Below are 27895 nucleotides of genomic sequence, written 5' to 3'. Positions count from 1 at the left end.
ACTCTGGCGAGATGATTCAGTGCTAAATGTAAACCACGGGGAGGAAAATGGTGGCGAGCACTCGTGTACAGAAGCTGCTCCGTCGGTACAAACTTGCCATCGCCGCTGCTTTAACTATTCTCCTGATCCAGGGTTTGGTGGTATGGAGTCTCCGGAGTCTGGAAGAAGGAGAGGCCGAGGTGAGATAATGTCGGTAATGTTATTAGGAGCTCAGTCAGAAGCGGCGCTGCTCTGTGTGTATCAGAGAGAGAGAGAGAGAGAGAGAGCTAGCGGGAGACTGAGACTCTGGACTGAACTGTTAGCCAGCTAGCTGAACTTAGCAACACAGAGCAGGAATGAGAATTAAGCTGCTGTATCACCGGTAACACAAGCTAACACCGAGTAACGCTGTTTATTAACAGCACGCGCCGAGGTGCTGGAGACATGCTAACCAGCTAACTGTACTCACACAAACATTTGTGTTTCAACTGGAGGCGGATTTTAAATGCCCGGGTGTGGAGCCCTGGCTCCTGATAAAGACAATTTAATAATAGTAATTATTTATAATTAACAAGGTGATAATGTGGTTAAAAGGTTTGGACGCTATTTGTTGCTCTAACACGTTAATTGTATATTAATTAATTAATAAACCGGTACTACAGTATATACAGCACTGTGTGTGTGTGTGTGTGTGTGTGTGTGTGTGTGTGGCTCTGGGAGGAATGTCCAAGCTGGTCTAAAGATATCACGGTTTCACGGTATCGATGTTAATCATTCAGTCAAGCTGGTGGTGAAAACTCAGAGAATTAAAAAACATATTTGTGCGAAAGCACCTTCGGTGTCGATATAACCAATAAAGAAAAAAAAGCTGCATACTGGATGGATTATTGTCCTTCTATTAAGACAAATTTTTTTTTTAGACAGACAGATTTTCCGTCTTGTTGTTGTTGTCTTTCTGCTGATCCCGTCGAGGGGTCGCCGCAGCTGATTTGTCCAGGCTTGGGACCGGTTCTGTGTCCAGTGGCTGTGGTTTGGGCATTGGGTGGTAACTGAATAGCAAGCAACAAACCTACCGCTGAGCCCCCAAAGACTCTGTTTTTTTCTTTTTCTTTTAAATGTTGGGGACTCTGGAGTCAGAAACGGACATATTTGATAAAATGCGAAACAATCTGGATCAAGTGGTGGGAAGAAAATCATCTGGTTTGTGTTGTAATAGACAGAAATATGTATAAGGACGATTTCGCACCAGAGCCTCGGGAATCATTTCTGAAAGCAGTTAACACCAAAGTCTGGATCATTTTGACCAGTGAGAACAGAATTGTTCCACACCCGGGAACCGTGCCTGAGTCTGCTTGAAGAGGTTGTCCCAGGAAAGATACAGCATGCTCCTACTTGGTTTGCGAGTTTAAAGGGAGTTAACTTTCTGAGGACACTTGACCCCAAAGACTGGATCACTTTGATCAATGCGAATGCAATCATTTCATGCAGTGGAACCGCTTCCGAGTCTGCTTAAAGAGATTGTCTCGGGAAAAATACAGCGTACTCCAACTTGGTTTGCGAGCCACCATTAAACACAAGAGAGTTAACTTTTACCCTTCATAACAGCCCTGGGATCGTTTCTGAGGACTCTTAACCCCAAAGTCTGGCTCATTTTAATCAGTGAGAGCAAAATCGTTCTGTGCAGGGGAATTGTGACTGGATCTGCTTGATGAGGTGATCTTGGAAACGATACAGCGTACTCGGGCGCGAATCGAACAAGATATGGAAGCAGTCATACCTGAGAACGGAAGATGATCAATGTTTAGATACAAAAGCATCACCACTGTCGATCTCTTCAGAAATCTAAGCTCCAATCTCTGACCTACATATCCATAGCTGATAAAGTAGGAAGGCATGCAAAAGTGTTGCTCTTGATATCATCTTCTGAAATATTAGGCATACCGCAAATATTAACTCTTGTTCTAGTTATTTCGTTCTTTTGAGTTTAATGGCAGCTCACAAACCGAGTAGTATTGAAGACCTGCTGTATTGGAGAGTGCAAATATGTGTGTATACTGGAGAACAGAGAATAAAAAAACAACGTGAACATTGGCCAGCGGGGGACTTGAAAAGGGGGAAGCAATCGTTCTTGGGCACGGTACAAATCAGTCGTGCCTAATGTAAAAACACGCTTTATTTTCATTTCGAAAGCATCACATTGAGCTCATCATGAAACTGTTACAGACAGCAAGCGCTGTGAAAATGCTTCACTTCATCTTCGTCTGTTCTGCAGTTGAACACAGTCGGAAACATGCTTGGAATCTGCATCATAAAAGCCATGCTTATCTTATTGACTAGGGGAAGACCCGCACACGCTTGGTACCTGAGTCAAACCGACTGCACTGAAATGCAGAATTAATAAATACAGAGTGTTAAGAGTGTGCTGACGTGTCAGGATTTGAAATGTCGAGGGACTTTCGAAAGATCTGTCTTATAATTTAACAACAGTGAGTCTGGACTTGTGTCCCTACCATCATGGTTTGCATTTACAGGTACGGATCTGCTGAGATGACATTGGAATGCGTAGTTAAAAGCGAGACGCCAAACATTTGTATGGTGAAGCGTGATATGATCTGTGGCTCAGCCCAAAAGAAGTGCCAGGTGTCGATGTAGATGTTTTGGGAAAGATATGCGGTTTGTGCTGACGTTGCAGATGTTTGTCTGAGAGTCGAAGGGCGCTCAGATTAGCGTTACACAAAAATCATACTCGCACAGTGCAGACCACAGTGATTAGTATCCCTGATTGAGCAGAAGCTGTATATCTTTTAAAATTGAAATCTTTGCTAAATTAAGGTGCACACTGTGCAAAAGTATGTATTGAACATCAGGTTTAAAAAAAGAAAAAGAAAAGTGTTTTTTTTTTTGGTCCCTTAGAATGTTTTGTGCCTTTTGTTAATTTCAGACAAGCGTCAGAGCAGCAATATTGCTGAGATGTTAAAAATTATTATTTTTTTTGATGATAAAGGTTTCTGACATTTCCAGAACTGCCATGGCTATCTTTTATCGCAGCTGCAGTAAAATCATGTACTGTTGATGGCAGATCTCAACTCTTGATCTAAAAAAAAAAAAAATGATTTAGCTACAACAGCAAAATAGCACTCAAATCCAGCTAGTGTAAAACCGACTTATTTGATGAAAGGCCTGGAGCTTGCATTCCCTCTCTAAACTTTTTCCAACAGCTTTTCTCATAATTAGCCCTCATGGGTGCACGCTCTTGTCGCACATTTCTCTTTTCAAACAGCAGCAACGACTCAAGGTAAGGGCTTGATCAAATTGTACCCCCTGAGGGAAATTCTACTGCATGTCCTGCCTGCATGCTCTCACACAAGCTGTTAGAACGTGCCCAGTACTATAAGTTGAGAAGCCACGGTTCAAAACACGACCCTTTCCCTAATGGGAAAAATTTTGCTGTTTTAAGCAACTTGCGGTCTCTGAGACGCACGCAGCAGTGGCGTGAGCCCTCATGTAACGTGCACTAAAACGTGATGTGTCATCCACGATGAGAAGTAGCTGCGGGGGAACAGCGTGACCAAGCTGGTAGGATGCTGCACAACGTAATGTTCTTGACAGGAGCGAAAGCCACGGGCTCATGAGGGGGGAAGCTGTTTTTCATATGTTGTCATTTTCTCTGCTTGTGCAAGAGACACTGCTGAGGCTTTCCCACCAGTGTGAAGGTTACGACTCTGCCGCTCGCTGGGCAAATACACCCAGCGTGATAACGAGGTGATGAAAGAGGCCATTGATTCACAGTTTGGGAACACAGAAGAGTTGAAATACTGCACATTGCCATGGTGACCCTTATTACCTATGTGCTTAAAGATGCATCAGGCAAATGTGGTGTTCATAAGCATGAACAAATCAGGGTCACATGTTTTAACGATGTAGTCATCTATTTTATCATTTTTAAAAATGACACTTTAGGACATGAAAAACAGTTGTCTAAAATTGGGCATGGGTGCAAGTGTATAATGCAGCTGAAAACTATGGTCCAGTGTGAACTTTTTTCTTTTTGTCTTTTGTTTACATGGATGTTTTAAAAAGGATATTAACCAATAATGTCTGTTTTTATAGTATTTTTCTGTAGCTTATGTATCTGTTAAGTTGTACACCACAAGAGGGGGCATTTGCAGTTCCAGTAGTGCGCAATATTACGTGTTTCAATTATTAAAATAATTGCGTGAAATTTGCATAATAGAGGTCAAGAAGAAATCTGGTATATATCACGATTCGTTTGTGCGACCGTTCATTTATCGCCACACTAACTCCAAAGTCTATACTTTTTATAGAAAAATATTTTTCTATAGCGATGCACGTTCGATCATGACATGAATCGACGATTCTGTGTCGGGTGCATTAGCTTCTGTGCTGCAACAGAAATCCGTTTTTATGACATTATCAAACGTCGCGAACATTGAAACGCCTCCAATCTGTTTTTTTTTCCGTTTCTCCAAACCCTGCAAACAAGTCACCCTTAACACCTACCCAAGCGCACATTAGTCATTAGAGATTCACACAACTTAGCAGCAGTGTAGACCTGCATACTCAAAACTGCTCAACATGCATACGTTTTTAAGTTGAGTTTTAAGACTTTGGAGGTGTATGAGGCAGTTACACACCAGCGTTTCTTTGTAATTAAATAGGTGGTACACTCTGAACTATTTACACATTTTCATCCCGTGTGGTAGGAGTGAATTATTTGCTAAGTTTATTTTAAAATAACTATTATCTCCAATGGCGTAACAGTGGTGCGTGCTGCTCAGTATGAAATACAGCTTTTTTTGGTTTAATTAAATGTTATGATAAATGTCAAATGTTAAAATGCTGCCCATGGTTTTTAAATGCGAAAACTAATGCTTTAAAGAATGGGCTACTCATGCACAATTCAGTTGTGAAGCTGTTGAATTAAGATATAAAACTTTTTACACAAAAGCACAAACTGTTACTGTTCTGAAATTTTTTGGAAAGGTTTAAGGTCTTAAGATTGTAACGAAATCTGAAAAAAGTAATATAGAATTGGGATATTTATAAAACGGTGATACTTAGAGAATTGCACTATACAGTAAATTGAATCAGCACCTACAGTAGATATCATGATAACGTCATGTCAGTGCTCGTTGGTGATTTCTCTTTCTTTTAGTTAAAACCTTTCAGTTCACTACTGGGTTGGCTCATCAGAAATCTAAAACATACACACATCATGGCGACAATCACTGACACAGCAGAAACTTCTCAAGACAAATGTCCCCGTTTTTCTTTTGAACATGGCTGTTTGTCTCGGAAACCAGATGGACTGAGATGTTTCGACTCTGACGTGTAATTTGATGGACTCTGCTTTTAATCTTCCAGATGTACATGAAAAGAGCAAACGAGTATCTGAACTGCTACAACTGAGTGTGTGCACTTTAAAAATGATGCGTGAAAAAAAAAACATGGTGCTTAGAGTAAATGTAATGATAATGTAGTAAACACTTTTTTGAGATGGAAAAAAATTATATATATAATTTGAGAAGTGGAGGAAGTTGGATTTGCAGTTAGCAGTACTCAAACACTATATATATATATATATATATATATATATATATATATATATATATATATATATATATAATATTTATAAATCTCTGTAAAACATTGAGCTGTTTGAGTGGCGCACATTACATAATGCGGTAATTAGGTTTAGGAAGCAATGTCTTCCTAAACCTAATTACCGCATTATGTAAGGCTGAAGTGAAAGTGACCTGAACCTGAACACTGACTGGGTCCCAGCTTCTCACCTGACATTAGTACCTGACCCGCTCTTGTGAATGAATGCCATCAAAGCCATACTGGAAAATCTAGTTCTGCCTTCTCACGACAGGATTGTTATAACAGCAAGTCATAATAGCGATTAAATCTGGATCATGCACAACCAATCAAAAGTCTGGTACACACCTTCTTACTCCATGTTCATTTTTGATTTTTTATTCCTTTTGTAAATTGTAAAACAACATTCCAAAATATGCAATTTTCTTTTTTTGAACCGCTTATAATGAGATGTTTCTGCTACTTCTGCTCTGTAAAGCCTTCATAACGGCTCTGATCTGAGGTGCTGTTTGTTAATTTTGTGATTTTCAAAGCTGGTAACCCTAAATGAACTTCTCCTCGACAGCAGATGTAAGTTTTGGCCTTGTCTTCCTGAGAAGGTCTTCATGAGAGTCAGCTTCATCACTGCGCTTGATTTGCAAATGCACTTGACGATACTGTTCTTGCAAGAACTTTAGAACAGTTAACAGTTGTGTTAAAGTATTAACTGACACTTGTTGTTATTGTTGCATAATTTTACAGTTTAAAAAAAAAATCCAGTACTGTTCTAGAATGTAGAAAACTAATCGAAACGAGTGTCCAAACTTTTGACTAGTACTAGTATGAATATGATTGTTAGGTGTTCTGTGTACTCTATCTATGTTGTATACATGGGTTTAAGGAGTGCAAATATTTGTTCCAGTTGTTGTTCTTGCCCTAATTAAAGGCTAGAGCTCTGGTCTTGATTAATGTAATCTTGGCTGATGAACCTTTATGTCGAACAGGTTCTTCACTTTAACCCGATTAAAGAGATCCGTGGCAACTGCGTTATTATTAAGACTCACAGGAACTCGTACTGAACAGGAGGAAGCATCTGACCTCTGCGTCATTGTGTGTGCCAGCGGTCCAGACTTGCCTTTGCCTTGTGGCAGGAAGTAGTGGTCCTGTGACTCTGGTGTTATTCTATCCTCTCATTCAACGTACTCGCAGGCCAACATCAGCAAGCCTTCTGTGGGAAGGCTTCTTCATCAAGGTTTTTTTTTTTTTTTTCAAAAGCCAGTTTTATGTTATGGTTTGTGTGTGTGTGTGTATTCTTTCTGGGTTGCTTTGGCAGTCTGTGTGCCAGGCCAGGGGCGCTGTTCTTCTCCCACACATGATGTAGCATCAGGGGGGCTATAAACTCTATGAAGTGTGTGAGACAGCCAGGAAAAATAAGCTCGTGTGATAAGCAGCAGTGTTCTTGTACATGAGATTTTATTGCTTTTAACAGTGGTAAGCCATTGTTAATCAAACAACCCCCAAAACGTTCCCTCGAAGGTTAGGGTAAAATACTGTTCATCACATGGACACGTGAGTTACAGGTTTCGAGACTCGAGGCTAATGTTGTGACATGTTCATGCTAGTCAGGCCTGGCAGGGCACGTGGCCGAAATCTGAGAAATTTCCGGAAAACTAGTGTCTCGTATTTTGTTTATTTCTGCACGATTTCTCAAAAAACAAGCAAAAAAAACCCAAACAGTTTGATTCATTCATTAATGACATTGATTCGTTCGCATGTATTTTCCTGCATTCAGATTATGCTGCATTCACGTGTTCCCAGATTGCTGTATTGCGGTCACACTCATGGGTCACACTCACACAGTGTAAAACAGCACACAATTAATTCACTAATCAGGCCAGACATTATCAAATTATTATCATACAGCTCAATCGCTCTTCTCATCTGTCTTCTTCATTCAGAGAATTCCAATATCATGATACTCGCTCGCTCAATTCCAGCCAGTCAGAGACCAGAGGAGGAGGCTTTTCATTTCAAACTAACTATGAGTCTGTAACCTAAACTTTGTGTGAAATGCTGAGGACTGCTGTCCAAAGGATTGTGGTTTAGATCTTGGATGACAATGCACGTCTGTACACTTCTGCCCACACTGTCGACAGGTGTTATAGCATCCTCCTTATAGTCCTGATCTCGCTACATCAGACATTCACTTGTTTGGTTTCTTAAAAAGAAGGACAAAGATTCACTCCTAATAAAGAAGTGAAAACAGAAGTGAAATTGTGGCTTGCAGCTCAGCCTTAAGACATTTTTTTTAGATGACGGAATACAAAAGCTTGTTGACGGATAAAGGAGATTATGTCGGAAAATTATGTATTTGTGTTTTCTTAAAGTTAATTAGAGGAGGAGGATTTAATTTAAAACTAACTAGCAAATACTGACATTTGCCCTATGCTAATAAAAATTATTACAATACAAACTAAAGCATGAAGGCTTGTAGTTGTCTGAGTGTCCAAAATGCACAGCTGCTGTTTATTAGTTAATTTATTTATTGCTGTTCATATTCTGTTCATGTTTCAAAGCTTATTTAATTTAAGGGCTGTAAAATAAAGAAAAGCGCCTTTTTTTGTTACCAGAGATGATAATCCTGTGACAGCACTTTTTTAAATTATAATTTTATTTATTTATTTATTTATTTATTTATTTATTTATTTCCTTCTTGAGGTGCAGCAAATGTTTTGTTAAAAAAATTTAAAAAAGAGAATCGTTCCTGGACAGAAAAATCCTTATTCACATCTTAGGAAGAATCGTGCAGTTCTATTTCAGACATGCAGTAGTAATGTTAAGTAAAACATTAACGTATCCTAAATTGAATTTCATTCAAGCATTTAAATTTATAATTTTTTGTTGTGCTGCAGTGTATGAACAGACTTGTTTGGAGCGTCGTAATGTTGTAACAATGTCTGTGTTCCACATGGTTAATGTAATATGAACAGCATGACTCCAGCACAGACTGAGGTGTCTGTGTGTGTGCGTGCACCAAGGGTGGGATATTTTTCCTGTGCTGTCCGTATCTTTGCGTTTATCTCAGCAGTACAATGCCACCTGAAACTCAGTAAGGTAATGATGGTAACCAGTGACTGTCGGGACTTTAAATGTTTTAAAGCTCAGGTAGTGCGGCTGGGTTCACCACCAGGCTATGAATAAGACGTGGCCGAAAAGGCCTGCTATTGTGTTCTCTGAGCTTTCTAACCCGACGCCAATGTTTCCAGACATTTCTGTGGGTGTCTCAGAGTCTAGGCAATTGCAGTGTACATCACCAGTGGGTCTAAACAGTTCTCAGTCAAAAAAATGATTCCGCATCTCCATCATGTTAAAATGGTAAAAATAAAAGTAGAAACCAATGTGAGAACTTTACTCTGTCTTCCATTCTGCAACTACGTGATTTTCATCCATTAATCATACACACTGAAGGAGAGCGCCAGAACAAACCACAGTGTTCAGTGGTTTTGCTTGCCTGTGTGTTTATATTTGGTGTAACGCGTATAGAGCAAAACTGCACGAAATGCCAGTGTTGTTTGCAGCGCAGTGATAAATAATGCAGGTGTCGCAGTTGATGTGAACATATTGCTGAAACCTTCCAGCCCTCAGGTGTCAAACTTTAACCAGAAAGGGCTTGTGTGGGTTCAGGCTTTTAGTTCATCCAAGCAGATGCCACATCTGAGAGTCATTCTTGGCTTTCAATAGCGTAGTTGAACAGGTGGAATGAAGTGTAACTTCTGCTTTGTTTGGAACGAATGCCTGCAGCCACATCATCTCTTTCTGGATGAAGAATGAGGACCTGTGGACCAGCCTGTCTGTCTCGTTCTTGTTTACTGATGCGGCATATAAAATTCCTCACAATGTCAAACTTTTTCACGAAAACCATCAGCACTCTGATATATTAATAAAACTTGTGTTCCACTTATCACCTTCCGTTTAAGGCTGCTGTCTCCCCAGTCACTGCTGTGCAGGTGTGATTGTGTTACATCAGTTCATTTGTAACTGTGGTGCGAGAAAAAATTAATGCCCCCCTTGTGATTTGCACAAATGAAAAGCAGCGTGCAGTGATTAGATTTTTTTTGTGGCCAAAGGGTGTACCTGGATATCTGCACACAAAATTTGGACTGATACTCTCTAAGGAAGGCTAAAGTTTCTTTTAGTAAACAGCAGACTATAGAACGGGAACATCCTTTGATTTCACATCTGTAAACATTCTGTCTACACTGTCGAAGCTTGTTAAAGCGTCCTCCTTGTATTCCTGATCTTACATTTCCATCAGATTTCAAAGACCTGATGAAGAAGTGAAGACAGCAGTGAATTCATGGCTCGCATTATTGCCTAAAACTTTTTTAAATGAGGGAGTATGAAAGCTTGTTAACGGATGGACAAAGTGTATTAAAAAGGAAGAAGATTATGTCGGTCTTTTCTATAAGTTAATTCAAATGAATTCTACAGCCAGATTGTGGGTCATTTTGACTCTCCCTTGTATTTCCATAAACGTTATTCATTTGACTGATGCATCATGTACATATTCAGTACCACTGCACAGATTATAGTCCTGCACTTACTCTTTCTGTGCAAATGATCTTGTAGTGCCAGTATCCAGCTTGATGGAGCCTGAGAGTGTCACTGATGGAGTTAACAAGGTAGTGTTACTGGAACTGGTGGAAAGGGTGCTGATGAGGCGCGGCTGCGTCCCTCATGTACAGTGATCCTGTTGGGAAGCTTAGAGTGTGGCAGCTCTCATGCTCATCTTATCATCTTCTGTTTACAATCTTGGTCACGTTTACCGAGCACAAACTCTCTCTCTCTGTCTCTCTCTCTTTTGTTATTTTGTATTCCTCCCCCCTCCCTTTTGCACTCATTTAATGACTGGCTGGTGCTTCTGGCCTTGTAAGGCTGTGTGTGTGTTAGTTTAGGGACTGTTGACTACTTTGTCATTTTGTGCAGATACCACTTTTTGAGTTTGCTTTTCTCACCATTTTCAGTCATCTTGCTTATTTTCTGCCATTTTGTTTAAAAACAAGGTTGCCATTTTAAAAACACTTCAACTTAAAAAAGAAATGACATGACGCATGCTGTGTCTTTAGGCTGCCCACTATTTCAGTGGGTTTGGTGAATCACTTCACACTTGAATTGCTGTGAGCGATTGTCTGTTATAATCTTGTTTCTAGATAAATGCATTCATTCTCATTCTTTCTTGTTTGTTTGTTTTTTCCTCCCTTTTTCTCGGTATACTTCCAGCGCAGAGAGCGTCGGTCCAAGCTTCCTGATCACAACAACCAGGATGGAAGGAGAATCTTAGAAAACAGTAAGCAGAACGTCCACTCTCATGGCCGAGAGAAGCATAACATGGACAGAACTGTTGTCCCTCATTCCCCAAAGAGAGATGGAAGACGAAGAAAGAATGATAAAAGGATGGAAGGAGCCAGAGTCGTGCATGGGAACCAAGTCGTAGACGTCATCGCGCCGTACGATCCATCCAGCAGTCGGAACTTTACCGACACCAAGGGGCAGGAAGGAGGCAAGATCCTGCCAGGCGCTCAGGGAGAAACAGGGAGTGTTGACGGTGCAGCCCAGGTCCCGAGCAACGACTTCGTTCCCAGCTGTGAGATCGTTGGTAAAGACGCTCTGTCGGCTCTGCACCGCGCTGGATCGCGCCAGTGCCGGCAGGAGATCGCCAACGTCGCGTGCAAACACCAGGCTGGGGAGCTGATGCCTCAGGCTTTACCTCAGTACTGCACACAGCACGGTAGTTGTACTTCGTAATAACCAATAACAGTAATAATTGTAGCTGCTTTTAAAACCAAATGAAAGAAAAAAATTAATTTTTTTATTTGTAAACTAATACAGTAATAATCTTCCTCCTCTTGAATTTCTGTTCTATGCCCTGTAGTCTTATCCAGTGCTGTCCAGCAGGCTGATGTTCTGGACAATGATCTGTCCAAAGTGGAGAACCCAGTGAGGGTGGCATTTGTGCTTATGGTTCACGGCCGAGCCGTGCGGCAGCTGAAACGACTCCTCAAAGCCATCTATCACAAAGACCACTTCTACTACATCCACGTGGACAAGGTGACTTCTACACTTCTGGAAAAAAAAATAAATATTATCAGCTGCTACACTGAGATACCTTTAGTAAAAGCGTGAAATAGTGAATTAGAGCTTAGTGACTGTTTATATGTCCCTGAATGGATGTAAGGGGCTTTCAGGGTATTTTCCATTTGATAAGTTAGTGCCAGAGAAACTCAGCGGTTCTTGCCGAGAGAAACAGATGTGAAGTAGTTTCAAGTGTAGGAGTTCCTGCTATAACCCTAGGGAGGCATCTGCGTTTTGTTTTTTTCTTTTTACTTCTTCTTTTTTTTTTTTTTGCCCCTTTATAGACTGTTGTACATCAGCTGCTATTTGAAACGTTTTCATGGTTCAATGGAGCATCAAATAATCAATAAATGTCTCACTTCTACGTCAGTAAAAATTTTTAGTTAGTCCCAAGCCACCTCAGGCGGCATCGTCATTTACGGATGTACAGCCTTCTTTAAAATGTTTGCACAATTTAAATGAAGAGTCTCATCACCATACTGTCCTGGAAGCGTCCTTTTATATTCTGTTTGTCCTGAATGACTTGAACACGCCTCATGCATTAATCCATGTAAATTATATGATCTGAACACACACACACACACACACGGGCCCAAAATGTATACACACTGTTAACTATGCACTTTTTTAAAACTCAAATTTAATTATGGCAGCAGTGTTTTATTTTTATTTTTTTTTATTTACTATACTTTCATAAGACAGCATAGTGGTTAGCACCGTGGTCTTACACCTCCAGGGTCGAGTGTTTGCTTCCTGCCCTGATCTGTGCATGTGACGTTTGCAGGTTGTCCCTGTGCTTGGTGGGTGCTAGCTGTATTTTTATTTTTTGCAAAGCCTGCCTTTCTAGTGCAAAGTGCGTAGGTTTTTAATCCAAGTATAATTAGCTGCTCTTTTTAGTTTTTTTTTTTTTTTGGCCCGCAGCCTTATAAGAATTTTTGAGAAAGGATAAAAGTGATTTTTTTTTTCCTAAAAAAAAAAAAAATCTTTAATTTTTTTTTTTTGTTTTTTTTTTGTGAAGCTGCTTTGGGACAATGACCATTGTTAAAAGCGCTATATAAATAAAATTGAATTGAATTGAATAGCTGATTACCTTCTGGCATCAGAAATAAGCAGCGCCAGCATGGAATGCGTGGAACGGCAGGGAAGGTGACGCAGGTGTCGGCACGTCTGGAGAGTGCACTGTGCAAACATGCCTGACCTCTGTGTCTCTTGCAGCGCTCCAACTACCTGCATCATGAAGTCGTGCAGATGGCTCAGCTGTACACCAATGTCAGGGCTACGCCCTGGCGCATGGTCACTATCTGGGGCGGGGCCAGTTTGCTGAAGGCCTACCTGCGCAGCATGCAGGATCTGCTGTCCATGCACGACTGGAAATGGGATTTCTTCATCAACCTCAGTGCCACTGACTTCCCCACCAGGTCATATACATTTTTTCATCATTTTTTTTTGTTGTTGTTTTTTTTGACAATGCCCAACTCACTTTTGGAAACTATCAATCAAGTATGTGCTCAGAAATCAACCTTTGGTGTTTATAGTGTTATAGGCTAAATAAAAAAGAAACCTGTGTACCCAAAACTTCTAACCAACTAATAAAAGTAGGTGATGCCAGATAACTAGAAATCTTTATTATTATTATTATTATTATTATTATTATCATATTATGCAGCATCGTATGATGTTGTGTAATTGTTAAATTTGCACATATCTTCCCAGGATTTGAACATTTGTAATTCACAAAAAAATTTTTTTTTTTTTTTTCTTGCACACAGTTTTGGCCAGATAAATTGGGGCTGCCACAAAGCTCCCAAAAATCCCAACTTGTTGTTCTAACTACAGGAATAACAGCTTTTGATGCTGCAGCTCCCCAGATATTACCTGTTAAATCAGAAGCCCAGGAATAGGATTATGAAAGCATAGATAATCCAGCTATAAATTACTGTATAAAAAGTCACATCCCACCACAAATTAGCAATTTTTGCCAAACGACCCAGCTCTCATTATGGTGTGGGAGTTTTGTAACAGCTCATAGCCTAAATTTTGACTGTGATAACTGGGATAAAGTAATTTACACTGAATGTTAAATGGTATTTTTACAGTACCAGTGCCAAATCGATACATTTAAAATGGTACCTGAATTGATGCTTTAAAAAAAAAAAAAAAGTGGCACAATGGTGGATAACATAAAAAAGCTTTTTATTAAAATAAATATTTTAAATAAACAATATATGTAATGCGTACATAAATATAAGTGCATACAAAATACAACTAATTTACATACTACGTAATCCAACTACAACAATTTAATACCATTAACTGCAAAGTAGTTGGTTTTCTTGGTACAAACCAGCTTCAAATTTTATCAATGCTTTTGCAGAAATATGACTATATTTGGCTTATCGACTCCTCTCCTGACATTGCTAGTGTTGGTGTGATTGAGGATTGGGGACGCAATCACTGCCAGCTGATGTCTGTAAGCTGTTAAACATGCTGCATCCTTCTGCTTTTAACTTCGCCCCGCGTGTCCTCAAATGTTTCATTAGGTTTGACGTTTTTTCACCCTTCACACGCACTTGGTGAAAGACATTTGTTGCTTGTTGCAGTGTCGGTATACTTTGTTGGGAAATACAGCCGCACTTTAGACTGTTTAGCTTTAGGCATTTTAATTTCAGTGTGATTGGCTTAGCGTGCTAACACTAGCTGCTGTCAAAGCATGTGTAATTACTGCATGCACTTATTTCCCAGTGTTGCTTTTAAGTTGAAATGTAAAAACGACGTGGACACTTGCATTACTACAAACATCAGTTGGATTTGTATTATTACTGCTTTCTGACTTACGTTCATGTGCATTTTCTCATTCAGGAAATAATTTTTCAGAAACTGTGTCACTGAAGTGAGGCATCTGGAATCTGCACTCTGATTTGGTTCTAGAACGTACCAGTTATATAGGCTATGAGGGCATACCTGTATATAGGGTTTGGGTACCCAACCCTAGTCTTAATGAGAGCCAGGTTCCTTTTAGTGCTTAATGGGTTTTGCAAATGCACATGACAATTCTGGCCTTACAAAAACTATTCCAGAACAGGTGACCTTCGTCTTTAAAATAACAATGTTTTGTTTCAAAGGTATGAAGTTGTACAGGTTCTAAAGACTCCCTTGTTTCTTAAAATAGCAATTGGTTTGTAAGGTTTAGTAAAATTTGTGAGATTTAGGCAAATATCTTTGCTTTATTGTAAACAACAGGCCTCTAAGTAGTGTGGAGAGCTCATACTGACTCCTGTGGAATTTAGCGAGCGGATGTTTTCTCTAGACAGGTGTGAAATATTTGTGAACAGGAGGCATAGGAGGTGAAGTTTCTGGCCATGAGACACATTAGTATATTGAAAGCACTCTTTGTGCCATAGTGCAGCGAAGCTTGCAGGTTTTTTTCTTTCCTTTTTTTTTTCTTTAGCCACATCAGAAGCTTTTCACTGCGGGGTATAATCCCCACAGACGTCTGCTGTTCAAAAAAAAAAAAAAGAAAGAAAAAGGCCTTCATAGCTCACTGCTTGCAGAGACATTAATGATCACCAAATCCTTTGCACAGAAGTTAATTCCTTCTAGTCGACGTCGCCACATTTATCTTGACCACCTTCTAGTCAGATTTTTGACATTGTATCTATGTCTTTCTTTTCCTATATCTCTCTGGAACAGGACCAACGATGAGCTGGTGGCTTTTCTCTCACAGAACCGTGACAAGAACTTCTTGAAGTCTCATGGCAGAGAGAATGCCAGGTAGCTGCTTCCTTTTTTTATTTACATGCAAAACGCTTTTGTATAAAACTGTAGGAGCTAGAATTCTTGAGGTATCCCCAGCACATTTTTTCCTTATTTTCTCCTTAATTTAGTCATGGCCAGTTTCCACTCATCAGGCCACTCTCACAATAACTACGAATCAGGAAGAGAGAAGGCAATCGAGCCGCTTCTGCATGCATGAGCTCACAGAGGCTCATTATTAGCTTGTGTCATTGTGATTGATAAGAAAGGGAGATACCACGCCTACATCACTCATGACTAGGTTTGCACTTTTGGATCACCAGTCGTGGATTCTGGGGTTTAAATTCAAATTCATGATCTAATGGATGATCGGGCAGAAGCAGTTCTGCTGCGCCATTCGGAAAAGCCCTGAATAAAGAAATGACTGTCTTTATATACAGGTGGATGTCAATAAATTAGAATATCATGGAAAAATCGTCTAAATTAAAATGAACACTTGAAATATATCAGTCTGTGAGTAATGAATCTAGAATCTATATAATATACAAGTTTTACTTTTTTAGTTACATTTCTGAGATAAATTAACTTTTCGATGATATTCTAATTTATTGAGATGTCATTATTCAGTCAATCATTTGTTTTCTGTTAGTTTCTTGGTTTAAATTTGTGAATCGTTATATTTAAATCATTTAAATTTCTAGGCACACAATAACGTTCAGTAATAGCTTTTATAGACTGTATTTATTAACAAGTTTTTAATTATATCCCATATGCCCTGAGAAATAGAAATGTCATTTGTGTTTATGGCTGTCCTTTTTGTAATACTAAGGCATAAAGTTAACAGAAAACAAGTAGTATTTTGTTGCAAACCTGTCATTGTTACCATTGGTTACACTGATTTAGGTTATAACTCACTGATGTATGATTCAAATCTTTGACACTATTATAATCTTCATTACTGCAGTCAGGAAGTTAAAAAAAAAAAAAAGCCTTCTCCTTTAACAGGGAAATGGGGAAATAGAAAAAGGGAACCAGTGTACTAGAAAGAAGGGGCAGCTGTTAGGGAAAGTCTTTAATGCAAAAAGTATAAAGTTCTTTCATGAAATCTTCAGTTAAAGGTATTTGTTAACGAAGCTCAGAGGCAGTTAACGTTGCCCTTGTAGAGATGGGACTGTTTATTATTATTATTATTATAGACAATGGTTATGTGATACTGATGTAGTTGTGTGAATCTGATTACGTGTAGATACCACAAAACCTCTGATGCAGTCTCAGTAATCAAATTACCTTATAGTGTACTGTTTCAATGCTGTGGTCATTAGAATACATAAAATCATACAAATATGGGTCAAGAGCGCCTTGTTAAACTTAGACAGAATATGCCAAATAAAAAGAGACTGACTTTGTGACTTCAACTGTGGCGTCGTCTATGATGATGCCAGACAGGCTGGGTTATGTATTTTAGAAACCGCTGTTCTCCTGGGGTGTTCATGTGTACACAAGTCTCTAGAGTTACACACAGCATTATGCAAAAACATCCAGTGAGTGGCAGCTCTGTAAACAGAAAGACCTTGTTGATGTGGGAGGTCAAAAGAAAAAGGCCAGGCCAGTTTGAATTGACAGGACGTTAGGCATTGTTTACATCCATGGTAAGCAGCCTAGCATCTCAGGATGCTGAACAGGTCAAACTCTTGAGTCAGGGTTGCAGCAGCAGAAGACCACAATAGGTTTCATTCTTAAGAGTCAACAACAGTTATCTTAAGGCTACAGTGGACACTGTAGCCTTGTAGAACAGTGCAGTTTTTTGCTAGTAGCCACTGTAGCAACTGTAGCAAAAAACCTGCACTGTTGAGGATGGAAAATGTCTCCTTGTCTTTAACCGTTTATTGAGTTTGAAGTCAGCACGTTTACGTTCTTTGCTCAGTACAGCGAAACATGTTCAGGTAACTCACCCTGATTTAGTTGGCTGGATTCAATATAAAAAAAAAGACCAAATCAGTATAAACCTTTTAGCGGAATGTTTTTTTTCAATTATAGCTCCGTTAATCTGTATCTTCTCTGCTCTGAACAAGGTTCATTAAGAAACAGGGCTTGGACAGACTCTTCCATGAATGTGATAATCACATGTGGCGGCTGGGCGAGCGCACCATCCCCGAGGGCCTGGAGGTGTCTGGAGGCTCTGACTGGTTTTCTCTCACACGTCGCTTCGTGGAGTATGTGGTCAACTCCAATGACATGCTGGTGATCGGGCTGAAGCAGTTCTACACCTACACCCTGCTCCCTGCTGAGGTGCCTAATCTTATTAGCAAGCTCAGAGTCTTTAGGTCTGAAGGTTAAAGAAAAAAAATACAGCTTTTTTGTTTTAAAAGTGCAGTCTGTAAAACAGGTCAGTCGAGAAGTACAGTACCAGTGTGACATTTAAGTGTGTTGGATGCTATATTCAGTGGTTTGACTGTTTGTAAAAGACAAACATGTCATTCCTGCTGCTTTTTTAAACAACGGGTATCTTGGCTCATCTGTGTAGCCTTAAAATACCTTAAAATGCCAAAGCAAGTAGTAGATTTAAGTAAAACCTGTTTAAAGTTACTTTGTAGTTTGTTGTAAAAGACAATGAGGAAACTTACATTTCCAAGTAAACTAAATCCAGTACTCAGTAGATGTTATTTTTTATTTGTTTTATAAGATTGTGAAAAAACTTTCCTCTTTGTTTTTTTCCTCTCAGTCTTTCTTTCACACAGTGTTAGGAAACAGCCACATGTGCAACACGCTAGTGGACAACAACCTGCGAGTCACTAACTGGAACCGCAAGCTGGGCTGCAAGTGCCAGTACAAGCATATAGTGGACTGGTGCGGATGCTCTCCTAATGACTTCAAACCTGCTGATCTCATCCGAATTCAGGTCGGTGTGGAGAAATATATCGAGCTTGTGGGATAAGGAAAGCACCGCACTTAAAAATATGGCATTAGGACATATACAATACCGTGCACTAGTATTAAATATTTAATATTGCACTTAAAAGCAATAAAAACAGTACAAAGTGCTACAGTTGATAGATGTATTAGCCTTCTAGAAGAGTCATAGTGATTTCATCTACTTATATAGTGATTGAGAACAGCTGACAGTACAAAAGAGATCTGGAATGTTCGCTGTTGGCTCTGGACTGTTGGCTGAAAAGTGGTTCTAAGGTTTTCCAGTGAACTATGTAACTTGAACTATGAAGTTCCCACCCCACACTAGCAATGCTGAACTGGCAGAACAGGTCAAGGAGTGCCCTTAAATTATGTATTATATGTGCACTTCACGCTGTTCTATATATAGAAACACGTGACGGTGATGACTTTTATGTCATGTGATGACCGCAGATTTTACCTAACTGACATTAAGCTGGATGTGATTATCTTTTAAATCAGCCAGCAAAGCTCTCGGTCACACTACTTTACTCCCTTTTCCTTTGAATCCTGGATCACTGTGTGAGAGATTATTCTCTCACAGCATGCAGTATTGAAGATGTGATCGTTTTACTGGCAGCCAGTAAAAGGGACGCCAAGTTTCCCAGTAAAAATATGGTGTGATGACATTAAACTGGAAAAAAAAAATATGGATATTTATTTATTTAGTGGCTAAATATTTGTACTAATGGGAACAGAAGTTGCATGTACTCTTTATGAACATGAATGTCTTGGGCTATTATTATTATTATTATTCCTTTTTCTGGTGGAGAGCGATACATATTTCTTAGTAAACTCCCAAGAATTTTTCTCACAAGTTTTAATTTATTGGGGTTTTCTTAAACCAGTATGCATACAACAGTATACAAAAAGTATACATAAAGGATCAAACTATGCATACAACACACCCAATGCTTTCAATTTAATGTCTTTTAGCAAATTTCACCTTCAGCTTAACATCAACAAACTTCTGGCAGAACTCTGCTCTTAGGGACCGCTGCTCTTTGGCAGAATTTGCTAGTGTTCAAATTAGAATTGTTGGTTTCCTGGCACACTTTTAAGCACCGTTTACACATTTCTAAACGCTTGGAGCTTCCAAAAGCTTAATGTCAGCCATAATGTTAGCCTGCTTTATCCATTCCACAAGCTGCTTTGTTGTTTTTGGGGTCAGCGTCCAGCTGGAACAATCAATTTTGTCCCAAGTTTCGATCATCTGGCTGATGATTTAAAGTTAAGTTGAACAGTTATAAGGAAGTTCTCATTATTCCATCCACTTTGTGGGAATGTCAGCAAAACAGCCCCAAAGCAATATGCCACCATCACCATGTTTAACAGTTGGTACAGTGTTGGAACAGTTAAGGTTGTGGCTGTCTTTCAGTTCCCACTGGTGTTCAGGTAGCCACCAGTGCATTGTAGCCCTTTGCCTTGGTGGTTTCTGGGTTGTCTGAATTGTTCTGATCCTTAAACCAATTTCCTACCAAAAGAAGAAACTATTCCTATCCCTTAAAAGACTGCTGAAAAAATCAGAGGTCTGCATTGTTTTTGCTCCCTGCTAATGTTTTCAATCGATTTATTCTTTTCCAGAACTGACTTTTCAATTTCTATGTATTTTATTTGTATAGTGCTTTAAACAATTGTCATTGTCGCAAAGCAGCTTTAAACAATGAAAAGAATTTAAGGAAGTTCACATATAAAATGTGAATGTATATGAATCAGAATGATTAGATAGTTCCTGATGAGCAAGCCAAGGGTAATGGTAGCAAGGAACAAATGTTTTCTGGTGGAATTTCTTTTTTTTTTTACAACTCTTTAAACACCTCACATCTCAAACTTTGTGCCGTGGTATCTGTAAAAAAAAAAAAAAAAAAAAAGGTTTCCAGAACCTGGGCATTTTATCCAGCTTTAAAGCCCTATTTTTGACGCTCATTTATTTAGTAAGATATGGTGAACCATTTTGTTTGCAGCATTGAAGTCATCATATTTAGTTGTATATAGACAAAAGTGTTTAAAATGTTTAGTCATAATTTTTTATTTAAATATCCGATGGAATTGAATCAAGCTGAGAATGCATTTAGCAGTGTTTTTTTTTTTTTTTTTTTTTTTTAATTAATTAATTTAAATCAGACCTTTTCCTCTTTACCCACAACAGCAGCTGACAAGGCCCACATTCTTCGCCCGCAAATTTGAATCCACTGTCAACCAGGAGGCCATTAATATTCTCGATACCCATCTCTATGGGAACTACCCACCAGGTACTGCGGCACTCAAAGCCTACTGGGAAAGCCTGTTTGAGCGTGAGGACGGTATGGACAATCTCAGTGACGTTGCACTCACAGCCTACACGTCCTTCTTCAGACTTGGTCTCCATAGTCAGAAAACCATGCATGAGTCCTGCAGGTGAGTATCTCAGACACTAAACCCAGAGCCATTAATCAAGACCCGTGTTTCAAGCTTGTGGTGCCTGTATCTTAGTGTTATGGAGACGATATGTCTTAGAGCTCTTACTGTTTAAGGATCCAAAGTTTACTTTTGCAGAGTCAGTGCTGGTGCAATTCCAGAAATGTTCCTTTATCAGAAAGCAGACTAATGAGAAATGTTGGGCACACACACACACACAGCTTTAAAAATAACTGTTAGGACATGAAACGATAATCACTACTCGTTCACATCATTTAGGAGATGGGAGTAGAAGAGTTTGGTTTTCTTGTTTCCAATGACATTAGTCCTCCTTAAACACAAAAATATAGCGCATAATACTACTACTAATAATAGTAATAATAATAATAATTATTATTATTATAATACAGTTTGTGGTCAAGAAGTCAAACATTTTCATTCCTTAAACTTTGTGTTTTTAATGTAGACAAAAAAGGAGATCAAAACAAAATGTGTGTGTGTGAACTAGGCCTAGAACAATACTGTACTTCTGGACCCAAAAGGCGGCTTTGCTCTGGAGTAATATTTATTACTTGTAGTTTTTGGTGTTGGTGTGTCTTCCTGGCTCCTGTTAATCTTTTTACAGTTCTTCACAGTGGCCTCGGTTTCTAAAGTGTAATCGATTTGGTTTTGATTGGGCACGGCGGCATATCTTAAAAACAGTTAGCTGTTGTCAGCAGTTCAACACATTCTGACTTCCTGTTTCCTTCAAAACACATATATGTCAAAATATGCAATCAAGTCACAACTAGGAAGCCATTAGTACTTTTAAAATGATGTTTGTTTGTTTTTATTAGGTTAAAAATAGATAAATTATTGACAAAGTAATGAATTCTGTTTAATATCGATGTTAGAGCGCAAAAATACCAGCACATACATTGATTTGATTTTAACTGAAAAATTATAAAAATGGAATTTAAGGCTTTATATTAGTGATAGTTGTTAATGAGCAATAATGCTTACCAGTCAGGAAAGAAAATTAAGCATTTAAACACACTGTATAACTTTTGCAACCCAGCGCTGGATTTAAACATGCTTTAGTATATCTTTTTTCAAACTCTTTCATTTTGCATTTATCCAAGAAAAATACTTTTGCAAAATGTCAAGCTTCTTATTTGAACTGGTTGTCAAGTAGTCCGATTGTCAGCCACTCTAGCCCATGTGTCGAGACATTACCCTATCGTATAAATGTTTTATTTGGATTTCAGTACCTCAGCAGCCTGCAGGGCTAAAAGCGTTTCCGATTTAGATTTCAGATAAGTACTTGCTAATAAAATCTTCATGCCATGTTTTGTTGTAGTTGAGTCTGTGGAGTCATTAGGAGTCAGAGAATGCAATATTGATGTCTCCTCTCTCTGACCAAGACATACTGTATTTTCTAACTCATCATGGGCGGCTAGTGCTGACTCAATCACAACAACAGTTTGCGTGTTGCCAAGGTTGCAGTGCAGTGCACCGCACCGGGGTGGACCTGTAAACCCCACACAGAACATAGTGAGGGCAACTGTTTAAAACCAGCCTCACGTATTACTACAAGTTTTCTTTAGATAACAAAAATGACATGATCCACCCTTGAATATGCTTTTTTTCTTTTCTCTCTTTTCACAGGTTTGTGCCTGTTGGCTATCCTATCTCTGTCCATCTATATTTCTATGATGACCGTTTCCAGGGATACCTGGTGCGCCAGGAGGTGAAGAACATATCTGGGAAGATGGAAATGCTGGAGGTGTGGGTTGTTCCTCAGGCCACACTACAGCTTGAGAGCAACCTGAATGAGTTTGAGAGGCTAAAGAACCTTGAGGTAAGAGCAAGGCACAGATTATTACCTACAAGGGAGTATACAATCTTCTAGCACTTTCCCCCTAATAGTGGGGTACACTTACTTCTCCAAATGCAGCACTATCCACACTCTGGTGTATCTTTGTGCATTTCATTTAACTCAGCAGGACCTTGCAAGTCAAACTTCTCTGTCCGTATACTTTCCTGTGTTTAAAAATGTGAAGGAGCAGCTTTAACTGGCATTGAAGATTTTATTTATTTATTTTTTCAAAAATACGTTTTATGTATAGTGTCCAATAGAAATGCACTGATTTGCATTTTTTGGCTGATTTCCTCTTTATCTTATTTTATTTTATATAATTGTATTTATTAATTTGATCAGATTTTTTTCCAACAAATTTTTATTTTCTAGTTTCGTGTGACAGTAACCATTTTTTTTACTTTCCTTTTTGGCAACTGTATTTCATAATAAATCATGCGCTATAAAATAACTTACTTTTTTTCTCACGTAATCTAATCTCAAACTAAAAACATGCTCTAGGTTACTAGACAAAGCTTTTTTGTACAAATTATATCCAACTGCACATAAGGTGACCACTCCTAACCAGAGCGGTGCAGGCTAACACACACTTCTTTTGAGACACTTCACGCCAATCACGTCACCTTGAACTGCCTTTTTTTTAAAAATTTTTTTAGCTTTTTGAACTGTGATGCTGTTTTAAACAATGCTCTGGTTATCGATCATCACCTTCGTGGTGAACAGGAATTGACCAAAAATATCAGTGGGCATCCGTTACAGGCCAGTCAGAAAATATTACTCTATATCGTTACTGCGCCTGATTGTCAGAATCTCATCACTGTGTTAGACTCACATTTTGTGGGCAGCTGCTGCTGAGAATCGGCTACCCTGTTTAGATCGCTGCAATTTGTGCATTTTATAATGGCCAGGTAGGATTAAATTTGATCCTGCTCCAGATCTACAGCAGACCCATGATTCTGTTTACTATGTGGGAAGGTTTCCATGAGTATTTGAGAAACATGGCAAGGCAAACCTGTTATTTTAATGCCTAAGGCTCGGAAATATGCTTACAAAAAATGCCTGTCTTTTAGCTGAAATGTTGAAGTTTTTTGGTTTGTTTGTTTGTTTGTTACACACACACACACACACAAAAAAAAAAACTTATTTGTGTGTTTTTTTTGAATTTATGTGTCTGTTCTCATCCCCATGATTTGCTTTACTTTCCAGGGGTCTAAGACCACTAGTGAAAATAACTCTGTTTGGCATTTCATTTTCTAAATTGATATTTTCAATCTGGATTATCAGCACTAACCTGTGTGAAAAGTCATATTTAATATTTACATGAATTTCCGATTTTCTTAGTATTTATGTCTTTTTTTTTTTTTTTTTTTTTTGCTTTTATAACAATGGATGTGTTTACAAGGACCCTATTATTCCACTAGTAATTAGAATATTGACCCAGCTGGAATTAATATACCATAATATCATGTAACCACATCCGTCAGAATAATCTGACCTGAACCAGTCCAATCAGAATGAGAGGGGTGATTTAAACGATTCATAATCTGTTTAGTAGGTAAATATTAGCTATAAGTAAATATTGATCATGTTATACGCAGTCATAACACAGAAGTTGAGATTTATTAGAAATAATCTAAAGCCTTAAAACACTTCTACTTCTGAAAACCACTTTTTACATCATGAAAAAAGGTATATTCTGATAATATGCATTGTGCATGCGCATCTTATCAGATCAGCATCCATATAAGACAGTTCTGAATGATTTCAATTGGATTAAAGGAAAATTTGCCCATATAAATATAGTTACTGCGCATTAAAGCTGGTTTTGAGTCCATACATTTATACAAAAAAAAAATAATAATCTATATAAGAGCAAATCTACGATGAGAAGGAATGTGATTCACAGAAAATGCCCTTTTTGAATGCCAATAATATGGTCAAAAATGATTTAAAGATAAGTAAGCATGCAATTTGTAACACGCTGTTTTGCAGTTATAGAAAATTCTGTAAAAAGATTGATATTGTGTAGTCATACGGACATTTCTTTGTAAAAGCATATACAGTATTTTAGATTTTATACAAGAATTTGTCAAGTAGTATAGTAAGTGAGTGGGAACTTGATCCTGTTTTGTTCCTTGTCTTTCGACAGGTAGGAACGGACTGGGACCCTAAGGAAAGAATTTTCCGGAACTTTGGCGGCGTGATGGGCCCTTTGGACGAGCCTGTGGCAGTACAGAAATGGGCTCGTGGCCCCAACCTTACAGCCACCATAGTGTGGATTGATCCTGCTCAGGTTGTAGCAGCGTCTTATGACATCAGCGTGGACGTAGAAGCAGAGTTTACACAGTACAAGCCGCCACTGCAGCGTCCTCTCAGGCCGGGAGTATGGACAGTCCGTGTGCTGAAGCTATGGGAGCGTGTGGCCGAAGCTCGCTTTCTGGTTATGCCTCTGGCTTTTAAAGGAAAGGAGCCATTTCGCAAAGGTAAGAGAGCTTTGGGTTTAAGAAGTAGTCCAGTCAAGTGGCCTTAAATGACAATATATGTTTAAGTGTATATGTGCGTCATGATATGTGTCGTCTTTGGTGATGGCAAAATGGTGATTTGGTGATTGCTGCAAACCAAAATCTTCCTGGGTGTAAATAAGTGGTGAATTCCTCCACACTGCAGCGGCATCATCACTGGCCCGTCTCCTGTACCCACACATCTCTTGTTGCAGTAGCGCCAACATATAGCTGTGAAAACAGCAAAAGCTCTCCATCTGGCCTTCTTTTTTGCCTTCTTGACCTGATCAAGTGTAACTGACGAGCTGTTTGCCTGCCTCAAAAGCAAACCCAGTGCAGGCTCTCATTGTCACTTTTATCGCATTTATTCATTGCTTTGATGATGCTGTGATAGGTTGTCTAATAAATGTTAATTGATGTTCGTGATGTGAGTCATGCAAAATTATTTTAGAAAATATATTAAAGTCATGTGCTCAGGCAGCATCTTTCAGGGTACAGAAACTTCTGCATTTAAGACAAAGATGTACATTGTTTACCGTGTAGGCGAACGGGTCTGTCATGACCGCAAAGTCCGATTTGTGCATTGAAGCTTGTAATTTGATTATAGCCTAATGCATGCCTTGACTTCTCTAATTTAAGAAAACATGACATGGTTGCTTGAATGCCTTGTCCACACATATGCAGGAATTGGATTTTTAAACGTTTTTTTTTTCCAGTTTGCTTTGGGGCTTTTTACCTACAATTCTTCATATGCATATGTTTAAAAAAATTGGTTTTCAATATTGACATGTGGACAGAATAAACAATGTTGTTGGCTTATAAGAGCACGTGCCTCGTGCTCAATTGCCTATATTTGCCATGCTTAATGATAAGTTTTTGTCAGGCTTGTGATTCACCAACATGGCTTTACACTTATGGTCTTATCGCCACCTGCTGGTTTGGAATGCTTCGACATGCCTTTTGTGTTTTCCCCTGCCTACAAAGAAATGTCTACAACCTTCAGCCTAAGAAATGTCTACAACCTTGCTGGCTCGGTGTGTTTTTTTTTATTTTTATTTTTTTTTAGCCAGTGAATCTCATGATTTGTTAAACAGATATCAGCCACAGTGAAACAGAGGCATTATCAGTTCAGCTATTAAACAGATAACCTGAAGAAAAGAAAACAAGGCTCATGTTTAAATGCTGTGACAAGCTTTGACCTTCGCTGTTGAGAGAGGTTGATCATGAGATGGTGATCAAAACATTATATTTCCAAAGTTTTCTTTGTATTTTTTTTTTTTCAAATATAACAATGTTTTTTAGCTAGTAAATTGAGATTAAACTGAAAAATGTTATATTTTATGTTTTTCTTTTTTTTTTTTGAAGTAAATCAGATTTTAAATCATGTTTAAGATGCATGCCATATTTTCCAGGTCAGGAAACTCTGTAGTTTTTCCACCTGTCCATGTGAAGATCTTTCCCAGGCCACATCACACATACTAATGGCTATTTTAAAAAAATTTCAAGTTTTTATTTTTTCCTCTATCTGACTCATACTTATCCTACTTTTTGTGTGTCTTGCAGAGGAGCACAGCTGGCTGCACACAGGTCCTGCAGGCAATGTTTACCTTGAGCATGGTTTCCAGCAGCTCTCTCAGGTTCTCAAGCTGCCTCCTATGGAGACTGCCCTGGAAGAGTCACAGAAAAAGGCTTCTCTGGTGGGGAATGCTCTGGAGGGTTGGGTGGACAGCTTAGTGGGTACCTTCTGGGCAACTGGAGACGTGTGTTCCACTGGGAGGTCTCTCTGTCCCAGTGTACAGCTGTGTAAGAAGGCTAGCTGGAGCTCCATGTCTCCAGATCCCAAATCTGAACTGGGTGCTGTCAAAAGCAATGGCCGCATCAGGTAGCACCCTAAAAAAAAAAAAAAAACAATTCGAACGAGCAACGATGAGATCACTAAAGTGAGCTACAGAGGAGAGGAGGAGTCCCTTCGCAGGGATGTTTACGGGGAATGGGTCTCTTGGATCATCCCATGTTTTCTGGTCGAGATACCTTGTCTTGAGGATTGGTGTCAGGGACAATGTAAGAGAAGAAGAATCTGTTGATGTTTGCACATGAGAACATTTTCTAATTTTAAAGAATCATTGCTGAGAAGCGTTACAAGTTTTCTGGGGTGTATCCATATGCAGTCTTGATTTGACTGGGTTAACCCAGCTTTTTTGTTTTTTCTATTTTCAGAACAAATCAAAGAAAGCGCACATTTTCTTTTGTGTATACATTAATTGTAGCCAATTAATTATTTTTATTAATTCATTGTTGCTGCCTGTTGAAGGTTAGTGGTTAGAGTCCTGCAGCCTAGTGGTTCTCATAATGAAGCATAGCCAGTTAGGTTAGGATTTTTTTTTTTTTTTTTTTTTAATCACTACCTACCGTTACAAAAACTGTTCTATACGTTAAATGATATTCATTAGCACGTTCAACTGGTTACATGAATTACGTAAGTTTTAATCTATTCTTAAGGACTTAAGTTTGTAAATAATATCAGGATAGACCTATCGTGTTATGTCAGTAGAAGGTGCAGGAAAAAAAAAAAACTTTATGGCTCAATCAGTCCCAAAAGATTTTTTTTTATTTTTTATTACACTTAAATTAATTAGAATGGTTACAATTTATGATGAGGTTCTGTGGAATATGTTTTACAGGTAAACGGGTCCCTGGCTACAAAACGTTAAAGCCTGTAATTTTT

The 27895-nt window shown here is 38.8% G+C and overlaps 1 protein-coding gene across 1 annotated transcript; it reads left to right on the top strand.

Moving 5' to 3' along the window:
- Positions 1 to 27895, top strand: xylt2 (xylosyltransferase II). The gene is made up of 11 exons (XM_053515325.1): positions 1 to 179; positions 10861 to 11368; positions 11513 to 11688; positions 12928 to 13130; positions 15403 to 15483; positions 17538 to 17754; positions 18188 to 18364; positions 20564 to 20811; positions 22459 to 22651; positions 24819 to 25152; positions 26734 to 27895. Exons 1-11 carry the CDS (start codon positions 48 to 50, stop codon positions 27054 to 27056), a joined length of 2592 nt encoding a protein of 863 aa, XP_053371300.1. The 5' UTR covers positions 1 to 47; the 3' UTR covers positions 27057 to 27895.

Source organism: Clarias gariepinus, chromosome 16 (assembly GCF_024256425.1).
Source record: "Clarias gariepinus isolate MV-2021 ecotype Netherlands chromosome 16, CGAR_prim_01v2, whole genome shotgun sequence".
NCBI lineage: Eukaryota > Metazoa > Chordata > Actinopteri > Siluriformes > Clariidae > Clarias > Clarias gariepinus.
Note: the sequence above shows the minus strand (reverse complement) of the source record. Positions and strands in the feature narration are given on the sequence as shown.